Source organism: Athene cunicularia (genome assembly GCF_003259725.1).
Source record: "Athene cunicularia isolate RWA chromosome 3 unlocalized genomic scaffold, athCun1 chr3_part1, whole genome shotgun sequence".
NCBI classification, from domain to species: Eukaryota; Metazoa; Chordata; class Aves; order Strigiformes; family Strigidae; genus Athene; species Athene cunicularia.
Window position 1 is genome coordinate 119645597 of NW_020799097.1, and position 12070 is coordinate 119657666.

Here is a 12070-nt window from a genome sequence, read left to right on the forward strand (position 1 = left end):
CAGCACAGCTGTAAAAAGAGTTTGTAATAGCAGAAGACAAATTAAAAATAGGGCTTTTAGCCAAATTCTACTAAGCTATTTTCAATGCCAATTTCCTCTGTAAAATACAGGTTACCAGTAAGAAGACAAATATTTACTTCTGATGTTTACTGGTGCTTGAGGTGAGAACTTCAGAATAGCATCTGGCTGAATTAATACATCATAGTCAGCCCCCCTCGGAATATGTTTAGTTAACTCACACCCGAACAAAAATGATTTCTTAACCATGCAAATCAATATAAAAGTCACTACAGCTTAAAAAAAAGTTTCACTTTTCACACCTTCAAAAGTCAGTGAAGTTATTAATGGATCTTCATGTGTGCAATCACATAACCCTCTACAAATCCTACATTGGATAAACAATGAAAAATACAGCAAAGAGAAAATCCCATTTACTCGAGAAATAAAAATCTTTTAATAAGTTACACTGCCTATTTTTTCCATACAATCTTTATTAAATTTAAACAGCCTCTCATTCTTTTTGAGCTTGGTATAATTTAACTTTTATTGAAATGTAATTTTTAAAACTCTGTTTATTTTTTACTGGTGAAACTTATTTATCAGCAGCTAAAATTTCCAAGTAATTTCAGCCTTTTTTGGTCTGCAATACTATCTCTTCACATAGGCCTTTTAGTTCTCATTTCCATTCAAATTCAATTTGTTAACATCCTTTCTACCTAGCTCTTCTCCCAACTTCTAAAATTTCATAGACAAAAAAATGACCAGAATTTATAACAACTGTGCAGCACTGGCAACAGAGACACAGAATTTAAGCTGCAGCATAGGGTTGAACCAGGTGAGTCAAATTAGACAGTAAATCAGCTATAAAGTCCTGCTGAAAGGGACAGGTCTGCAGCTCCAGAGAAGTATTGCAAATTAAAAAATTAAATGAGTATTTATCAATTAAAGCTTAACTTCGACAAGAAGATTAAATTGTAATTATTCAAGTATTTAAAAGGTTTTTAAACATTTATTTTTAAGCTTTTTATGAGGAAGGTAGTGAAAGATATGTCATAAACTGAAGCTTCAATAGGAGGATGTTAGAACAAAATTAACAACAATTCAAGAATAAAACCTACTGCATTACTAATTGTAACATTTTAAACTAACACTTTTATTTTTCCAAGAAAGCTTCCACAAAGGTAAACCATTACAGAATAAGAAACACATTCCCAGCAAAATTTAAATAACTGGTCTTCTAAATACAAAATGAAATAAGAAATCTTGAGAAAATCATCCTGACCTATTAAAACCAAAGATATCTCCAGCTTATAAAGTCCAAATATTACAAATTGCTAGAAGTTTAGATAACACAGTGGAGGTGCTTTTCCCAGTCCCTTAGTGTTCCTTGAAGACCTGCAAACACCCTTTATCTGACAATTCTGCATGGATTTCAATGTATAAGGCATTGTATTCTGTATACTTTGAATTACTATTCCAAACACTCCCACACCAGAGGTTTTCCCCAGCCCATTCAGACCCTTGCTGATCATATCCTCCAAAACACAAAGACATGAGCAATTTCATAACTATGGCATCAAAATATTTACAAAACCTGACCCTTAAAAATTGCTTGCAGGAAACTAATACCAAAGAACATCCTTTTTCAAGGCCTAATATAGAGCTTGATATAATAAACTCTCAGGGCTTGAATCTCTATCCCCAGCTATCATTAAAACAATTTAAAAAGTCTAAACCAGCACAAATGTGAAACCTCTAATTTCCCAAAGAATCCTTAAGTTAAACTTATTTGGTTTAACATATATTAATACTTAATCATTTTGAGTGTACTTCTGATAAAGCTTTAAGGGAATCATAGTTAAACTTTTCATTCAAGGTTTTTATTTTTAAATTCCAAAGGTGATTAGATGAATCACCTATTCTGTGAAGTCATTTAAAAATAAATATTTCAAATTCCACATACAGTACTCTATACACACCAACTAATGCCTAAATTTTTTTTGCCTCCCCATAAAACAGAAAAAAAAGATCCCTGTAGAAAATGTTAGGATAAATCTATGCCAAGTATACTACTTAAAGACAAATTAAGAGACATGTGAAATTATAACAATAAAATGTTATATTGTGAAAACCACAGAAATCTAAACTGATTATAAATTTCAGTTGGTTTATGTACATATTTTAAATACTTTGACATATAAATGCATATATCTGTATGTAAAATGAAACATGAAATGAATGTACATGCACACACATTTTTTATTTATACATAACATTCAAGTTTCATTTGTTGCTGTCTTTTAAAAATGTATGTCCACACAAAACCAATTTAGAAACCTACAAGAGTGGGATATACTCATTACAAATAATATTACATATAAAATTACAAATACAGTCTAGTCTGATTTTAGGTAAGCAGAGTGACCACACTTCTCTCAGAAAGCACTGTCAATCTTAGAGCTTTCCAAATCAAGGCATCTCCTAGAGTTTAGACAGCACCTTTATTTCCTAAAATGTTTATCCAACAACAATGTATGTTAACGTATTATTTTCTCACTTAGCCTTGGCAATTTCACCTTTTGAATATCTGCAGATGTTTATGCCCCCATTCTCATCCCCTGTTGTGATCCAACCAAGTTGTAAGTTTCATTCTTTCAACCTTCCTATAATTTAGTTTTTCCATCCCTCTATCCCTTAATTAACTTCATGGTTCACATTGTTGGATGCTCATATTTTAAACAAGAGTCAGGCATCAATATATTTTAAAACTGTACTAAACATAAATTACATTATAAAACATTATGTGCTTCTGAAAATGGAAAAAAGAATGGTATTGATTACAGAAGAGTTCTCACTTCCTGTAAACATTTATATCTCCCTCTCTCACACAGACACACACTTTAAAGGAAAACCAGAAACAAGAGTTTAATTAAACACCACTAGTCTGAATTTCAAATCACTGAATAAACAGATGGCCATGCTTCATAGACAGCCAGCAGTCTATTTCAATTAACTGGGATCAGTACTAACGTAATGTCATGGAAGCTAGAAGATTTGTACCAAAGTAACATAAATACATATATAAATATATGTGTGATAGTTATAAATAGTATAACATTAAAGTATTTACCACTCTATAAAATTGGTACCAGCAAAAAGACAGGAGGCTTCTATTTAAGGCTATCATTAAACCCAGACATCTCCTTTAAGTGTATCAGGATGCTTGCTGGTACTTGCACAGACTTCAAATCCAGCTGACTTTGTAAAGAACAGTTTTAAAAAAATAAACAAAGGTGCCTTTTCAGCTTTTCCACAAACAATCTCTAATCATTATTAGTCTCTAATATTGGACTTATAATTGCTAATAGTTATGGTCCCCAATACTGCAATATTTAAATATATTTGCTTCCATAGGTATGCATTTATTAAACTAAAATCAATATGGTGCTCCTTGAGTAGAAAGATCTTCCAGCACTTCTGCTTTCAGTAGACTTTCCATTGATAAGTACTAGAAAGGACACTTGCTATTACTAACATTGAACTTTAGAGTAAACATCTACACAGATTTTTCAACCATGCAAGACAAACTTAAATATAGGGGAAATTAGAAAGATATATGACTTCAAAAGCAACACAGAATATTTCTGATGCTTTTCAGGCCTCCATCAAATTTGAGTTCTACATGCTGTTACCTTGCTCCCCACACTATTTCTGTAACAGGACTCATAACTGCAGTACTCTCGGGATATAGTTTACATTACCTAAATCTGAACTCTCCCTGTACTGAACACTAATAACTCTTGACTGTTAAGCAGTAGTCCAAATCATAAATTCTGTGTCCTGACATATCCATTTATGAAAAAGTGTTACAAGTAGTTTTTCTATTTGAGACTGTTCATAAAACTAAGGGGGAAAAAAAAATAGAAGAGATGAAGTGCAGTCCTTTCAACTGCTTTTATGCAGGAGTTGCAAAGTAACTCCTGCATAACTACACCTTAAAGCTTTTTTGTTCTGTAATATTCACCTGGTATTGTATAACCATACAATTATCTTTTCCCTGTCTGTTCCTGACAAGTTAAAAACATCCTGTCTTACATTCTCAAATCTTAAAATGCAGTATGTGCTATTTTCCTAGTTGTCTTTTGTTTGTTTTGGGGGGTTGTTGTGGGTTTTTTCTTATTTCTAATTTATACTATTTCTTCAGTCCTGTTACATTTAGTAGACCTGCTGGCAAATTTGGTTTTACAATTGGTATCTCCAGTGCTCAGCACATGAATTGATTGAACAGCTCTGTGTTACAGCTGGCTGATAGGCATCATATGAACAAAATATGTTTGTGTCTCCAGAATCTCAGAATCCCAAATGGAAGAGAGGCTACCCTAGTTCTTATGTTATTTTCACTATTTCTAAATAAATGTTTTCCAAGACACTTTAGTCATTTGTTTCTGCCTTTTCCCCTTCCTTCTGAGAGCAAAAGACAGATGAAGAACAAATTTACTTAAATATTCACTTAAAATAATACTTTAAATATTTTTGGAGGGAAAAATGCAATTTTGTAGCATTTTCATATCGAAGGGACCCTTCTTATGTTAAAGGATCCTCTAATTATCTTAGTCCTTTACAGAAGGCTTCCAATCACAGAAGCATTCTTTGTTTAGCAGAATATTGGGCTTATAACAGGACTTTTTTACAGGAGGACAAGTCCCTTAGTACATAACAAATACAGTACATCCTTTCAGTGCAATACAAAATCTTCTGAACAGGAAAAGAGTTCACATGGTTGTTAATCTGTTCTTTTAAGTAAAATGACCAATGTATGCAATCAACAGAGATTCCACAGATGTCAAGACAATACTAACATGATAAGTTATACAAATGCATTTATACATAAATACATGATACACATGTAGAATGTATTAATTACTGTAATAACATTATTTACAGACTACATTCACCACTCATAGAAACACTTTACTTGCTATTTGTAAACTAATTACAGAGAAAGATAGCAACTTTTTGAAATATTTATAAAAGTAGCAAATACCTGAAGTACTCACAGCAGTGGAGTAAGGGGTATGAGCTCCTGTATTTTCAGCCCAGCAGCCACAACCATAAAGAGCTGCCTAAGGAAAGAAGTGCATTTTTCATAAATTTAAGTATACAAGGATTGGGGTTTGTTCCCTTCCCTTTAAAAACAAAACAGAACAGAAAAAACCTCCAACACTAAAAAACCTAAAAACAACAAAAAAAGATACTCAAGAAAAATCCAAGTATTAATACAAAAGATAAATAAGAAAATTGTAACAGTCAAAATTGCACTTCCAATTCATTTTGCTACCTCTTCTTTCACTATTCTTCAGAAATTATTATCATAGATGCTTGGTATTCTAACGTAACTTTACAGAAAATGAGGGTACAGATATCAAAAGACAAAATAATTCCAGCTGCTCCCTATTATAAAGTCCCTTTCACACTGCTATTCCAAAAGAAAATCTTAAATATATTTCAAAAGAGAACTGGTTTTGGGACAGTGGCCAAAGTCAACCAGCAATACAGCTGTACAGCAATGGAGTATGATATTTCTGATGAACCTCAAAATTCCCGCACCTAACAATGATAAGGAATCCCTATACCTGAAGTGTTCCTTTAATATCTTTGTCACTTTCACTAATTCACAAGATCATTTAAAAATTAATAGCTTCCCTAAATATGGATGAAAATCATATTTAAAAACACACTAAGAATTTAAGAGACTATTTGTGGTATAAAGGAGGTATTTAAGCGTGACAAATTAACTCATTAATAGCTCTGGCAAAAGGTAACTAACTCCATAACAACTTCTTATCTATCAATGTTTTAGAACGCTGATGGAGAACACTAAAAACTTGCATTCCAATGCAGTGAAAATGCCTTCAGAGATAAATGGGAAGGAAGGGAGAACATCTGTGTGCTATCACAGCTCTTACTTAATGTCACAATTGCTGAACAATCATTGCCAACTGAAAAGGTATAATCACCTGACCAACTCTTCCAGGATGCTTTAGTGCTAAACCTCCACTGGAGACAGCAGCAGCAACATTTCCTTCTTGGTCAACAACAACTGCACCAACTGTATCCAATGTTCCTGAGTCATTCTCCTGCAGGATACACAAACAGAAACAACTACTAAAAACAGTATATTAAAGTCAGATGATACTTCTTAGGAGTGTGCAAACTAACGTGCACAAAATCAAGTGACAGGGCAATCAACAAAATGACTTTGTTATCATGCATATTGTACCAATCGTGCTGCCAAAAATCTTCCCAAAATGCTCTCTTGCCTCAGACAGGACCTGAAGAAAACTTATCTGGAAACATGGTAATAAACATCTCAGAACTCATCCTATGCTTAGATTACCTGCCTTTTCTCAGAAAGGTGCCAAAAATGCTGTTTTCTTAGCGTGTCTGAGCACTTGTCCACTAAGAAATGATTCAGCAACTCATTCCAAAGGTGCCTTATCAAAAGGCCTTTCCCAAAAGCTTCAAGGCAGCATTTTCAGAGACACTGATAAAAAAAAAAAAAAAAAAAAAAATCCACAAGAAGCAACTTACCAGTAAAGAGAAAATTCTGATATCATGAGACAATAATCAGAAGCCTTGAGAAGAAATCTGCCCCAGGACAGATTCTTTTTCCCAGACCTGCTCTCAGTTCAGTAATCTTTAGTGGCTTCCTGGTTGAAATAAATCACCCTTCACTACTTCTGGGTAACTAGAAAAGTGTCCTTACTTCCATTGCTTCTGAGTCAGATTTGCTCCCCTAGGAGCAGGGGTCTTCCAGCATTCATTCCTGATGCGAGCTCTCTGCCTGCTGTCTCACAAACACTTCACCTTGGATCTTTCCTTCCTCTCCCCATTTCATAATATATCACATTGTCATTCTAAGAGAAAAAGCCCTTTTCCCCTCTCTGCCTAGTCTTGCCCCAGACTCCCGTCTCTGCAAAACCCAGGGCAAGTCACTCTGACTTCATGCCTAATCACATGCTTTTGATGTGACACAGCATGCAGGGTACATAAAAGAAAATGAATAAATAAAACTGATACATCATCCATCACATACTCCAAAGACGAACACTGCTGTTGCACAAGCCCTCAAGCCTTTAGCTACTCAATCTTTCCTTTACAAAACTCACCTGTGTTAAAAAAAAAAAAAATCTTACATAAAGTTATCCTGTGGCATTATTCGCTTGGGTATTAAGCTATTCATGTAAAAGCATACTTTCTGGACTAGGATGCAGAGGGAGGAAATAAAAGAAAAAAAATAAATATACACCAAACTATTCAACTTCAAACTATCAAGTTCTCATCATTACTTAAAATTTCCTTGGGCATACAACATGATTTATCAGGTAGAATTCTTAGTAGACTCATGCTGATGATACTCTGACCACACAATTTAAGAGATAACACTTGAGTTAATACTGTACCAGTCTTAAAAGGAAAAATATGCAATGCAGCACTACAGTGTTCTACAGTATCCAAGCAACTGGAACTCCTAATCAGGAGTGTCATCCTTGGCTTTTATCCAGAGTAACAGTAAGTTTCTTTTCTTCACCTACATCTAGATCTTCCGGAACAAGTTCTACACTCAGAGGCTGGCACTAACCATATTCAATATTAAAACAAACAGATGCATGTCCTAACAATAAAGCAGAATAACTGCTTAAAGAGAGGTGAAAAAATATAGATCTAGGGTCTCAGCTGGCATTGAGAAGAAGAGTAAATTGAAAAGCAGAGGAAAGTAAAAACCTGGATCAGGGAAGGTAGGAGAAGGAGAGGCAAAAGGAATTTTGAGGACTGGAGCAAAGGAGATTAAGAGGAAGTTCCCATCCAAGTTGTAAAGATAAAAGAAAATAAAGGAACCTTTCCTTAAATTCTCATGGCCAAATGTATTTCACAAATCCCAGGAGTGCCAGTCACAACTTAATTCAGGTATTATTAATCCAGTTAGAACAGTACTATTCCATGAATTGAAAAAATCTTAAGCAGCAGAGCAGGCTGTTCACTGGAGGTGTTGACTCCCATCCTCAGGTTTTCAAGATCAGGATGGATAAAGCTCTTCCCAACATGAATTTTCCTATGATCCTATGATTTCTATATAGAGAAGAACGACTAATCTGAGGCAGGTTTTGTTGTCCATCCCCCGCCCCCCTTTTATCAAAGGAAATTATATCCATAACAAAAAACTTGATTAATAGACAAGTACAGATATGAAAATCAAGCCCGTCAAAGTTAGGAAATGCCAGAATTAAGGCCACCTGTGTAATCTTAATTCATATTAAATCAAACACTTGGGGCTTCCATAATGAACAGAAGGATGAGGCTCAGTGTGGATCAGTATGTTTTCCATATCATCTGACAGCAAAGAAAAAAATGCTTGCAACCTTCTTTGCAGCATCTGTAAAACTATTTGCTCAATCTGCCATCCATCTTCCACTTCAGCTCTCACATGCATAAAATATTTGCCTTCAGTAGTTACTAATCTCTTTTTCTAAAAGATATTTTAATCAAAAAACCACAAGCATTTACAAGTATATGTTGCATGGAAATGTTCTTCACCATTATTTCCTTTAAAAAAAGATCTCTCCTATCACTACCTGCTGTCAATTCAGTGGTATAGTTTGCTTGCTTTGGCTTATTTTATTTTTAGATGGGGCAACTTAGGAGGCTGGAAACCTTTCCTGAGGGAAGCATTTTTTTTTTTTAAACCTGGCTCACACAACCTTCTGCAGGAAATCATTATCACCGAAGCAAAGGAATTCCATATTTTCCTTCTCAGTAATATAAATTTTGGGGTTTTTTGTGATCAGAAAAAGAATCACTGCTGATGCTATATTTATTTTTACTTAACTAACTGAAAACCAGTGAGGACCAGTTCTGTTCTATATCCACCGGGACAAATATGTTGTCAAAAATAGGTCTAGAATAGATCTATGCTTGCTCCCATTTCAACGTTACAGACTTCACACACTTATGGGCGACACCATAAATCAATTCTACAGTTCAGTACTAAAAGTCTTCTACATAGGTAAACTGTACCGACAACCCTATTAATTTCTGAACCAGTGAATGAAGAAGAATTCATCCCAATTTAACCAAGGTATTCCCTGTATTTCTTCATACAAAAAGGCATTATGAACCTGAGGAGTTCCCAAAAGAATGCACCTAGGGAGAAGACTTTCAATGTCACACATTTCATTTCTTCAAACCATATGAATGCTGAAAAATGCAGTCTCCTTTCAAGCTAATATCAGGACAATCAATAGAAATATGTTAAACACAACAATTCATATAGACTAAAGTAAGCCCAAACTCCATACGGGGTCCAACAGGGACTAAAGAAGATCCAGCTTGCTTCTCCTTAGCTTATTATGTATTTGATTCATTAATTTAGCATCTTAGATTTCAAAATTTTGCAAGTTGATTATTACTTTGTGATATCTGTTAAAAAAATCCATATCTGACCAGCTAAAGCCATTTGTGGGGTTTAACAATGTAGTCTTGCAACCTAAAAATAATCTGTTATGTAGTTAATATTTTACATGGAAACAACAGAACATCAATGTGAAAAGTAAGACCTCATATTACTTAATTAATTTGCTCCTTGCACAGGAAAGGAATTTAATTTTATGAAATCATGGACCAAATAGTCACACTTAGCTAAGAACATGCACACAAAGCAGGAAGATGCTCATGTGCACAAATTCAGAGTTTTATCACGTATTTTAGAAATCTCATCCTTCCCTTCTGCTGCACATAAAAAAATCCCATAAATAGTCATAATTTTACAAGCTCCTAAAGAAGGAACTAAGAGTTTAGGAAAGCTTTACCCAGTGCCAGCTGAAAGATATCTACACAGAGGGCCCTTTCCCTCTCAACTTGAGATTGTTCTGAAATTCCATGAAAAATAATTCCCATCAAATCTCATCTCTGAGTATCAAAACTGACAAAATGCAAAGTGAACTAGATTGAAGCAACTGACATCTATATGCTATACCCAACTATCCATACAAATAAATAGGATTTTCTATTTGATTATATTCAGATTAAGTAGATTACGCTAAAAATATGGGGGTTGTACAGTATTATCCTACTCAAGGCAGAACAGGGAAACACATAAATCTTGTAGTATGTCCGATGTTAAACCCCCTTACAGATCAAGTGGGAACAGAGAGGAGCACAACAGTGGATAGCATTATCTAGAAAATAATGTATCAACAATTAACATATTTTGGTATTTTAAAATCTCAGATTTAAGGTGTTCTTCATGGAGCACTTCTGTTGATTACAGCAGTACTTAATAAGGTGAGAGGCAATCTTTTAAGCAACATTTTATTTATTAAAGTATTTTAAAGCAATACTTCTAAATTCATCTAAGTCAAAGGAAAATTTCACTACTCTGTGAGCACTTGGACCATTCATACTAATTTCTAGAAATGTTTTCCTCTAGGGCAACTGGCAGCATAGTATGATGCACTCTCACAGCAATCTAATCTTGACAGAGTATGCAGAATTGGTGCAACATTCATATATTTGAAAAGGGGCAGTTACAATCTAATCGTACAAAGCTCGAAAAACAGCCCTAGCCTTTCCAGTTCAATGGTTGGGTTGGTGTGTAAACAGAACATTTTGTCTAACCTCCATGTCCAAGATGAGGAGAATATTTTATATGTATTCCCCAGATGAGTTTTGTTTTCTTTTTTTTTCTTTTAACTGGAATGGATGAAAAGTATTTAAGTTTCTTTTCTCATATGAAATGGATTTTGAAGTATATTTTGGAAGTCTAAAAAGTATTATCATCATCAAAAACCATTTCAGCATGGATGTGGGACAGAAAATTTCTTTTTTAAGGAAAAGGAAATATATACAATTCAAATTCCTGTTTTTACTGCAAGAATAAGTAAGGCAGACACTAGGATTGCCTTAGTTGACTGGTACACTTACAATTTCACACAATCAAAAAAATTTGATTTGAGGAAAAAGTGATTAAAATTCACCATGTAAAATGGGAATGATGCACATTGCTATGCATTGATTGTTGCTCACCCAATCTTTTCAAGCTGGAACTGACTAAAAGTTCACATGGTACATTCAAGATGATCAATGACAAAAACTATAATGCACAAAATACTTAAAAGAAGTAATTTTTTTTCTGTTGAACAGATGTATTTTTCTTTTCTAAATACATTCAGTGTTATTGTCTCAATACAGTAGCTGCAGAATATGAAACTGCTAATTCCATACATGTAATTCAAACTCTTATACACATAATTGACCATGTAAGTTAAATGAGATAAAAATCAAATTAGTTTTAATAAACCTCAAACTAAATAATCCTATTGATAAATAACTAGCCTATAAAAATAACTTATAAATACTAACCTATGAAAAAATTCATATGCACTGGAAATTCTTAGTGCCACTTATTCAAATCAAGGAGAGGGCAACAACTCTTACAAGTAACTTCAGCACAGCTGTAAAAAGAGTTTGTAATAGCAGAAGACAAATTAAAAATAGGGCTTTTAGCCAAATTCTACTAAGCTATTTTCAATGCCAATTTCCTCTGTAAAATACAGGTTACCAGTAAGAAGACAAATATTTACTTCTGATGTTTACTGGTGCTTGAGGTGAGAACTTCAGAATAGCATCTGGCTGAATTAATACATCATAGTCAGCCCCCCTCGGAATATGTTTAGTTAACTCACACCCGAACAAAAATGATTTCTTAACCATGCAAATCAATATAAAAGTCACTACAGCTTAAAAAAAAGTTTCACTTTTCACACCTTCAAAAGTCAGTGAAGTTATTAATGGATCTTCATGTGTGCAATCACATAACCCTCTACAAATCCTACATTGGATAAACAATGAAAAATACAGCAAAGAGAAAATCCCATTTACTCGAGAAATAAAAATCTTTTAATAAGTTACACTGCCTATTTTTTCCATACAATCTTTATTAAATTTAAACAGCCTCTCATTCTTTTTGAGCTTGGTATAATTTAACTTTTATTGAAATGTAATTTTTAAAACT

At 33.9% G+C, this 12070-nt stretch overlaps 1 protein-coding gene across 3 annotated transcripts in view; it reads right to left on the bottom strand.

The window, feature by feature from the left end:
• The window catches only part of TASP1 (taspase 1), an 88942-nt gene that overhangs the window by 41164 nt on the left and 35708 nt on the right, over nt 1–12070 (bottom strand). For all 3 annotated transcript variants that reach the window (XM_026845874.1, XM_026845873.1, XM_026845875.1), the window contains exons 9-10: nt 6018–6137; nt 5045–5123 (exon numbers count right to left, since the gene is read on the bottom strand). In XM_026845874.1, the coding sequence (XP_026701675.1) occupies nt 5045–5123; nt 6018–6137 (199 nt within the window). The remainder of the gene's footprint in view (nt 1–5044; nt 5124–6017; nt 6138–12070) is intronic.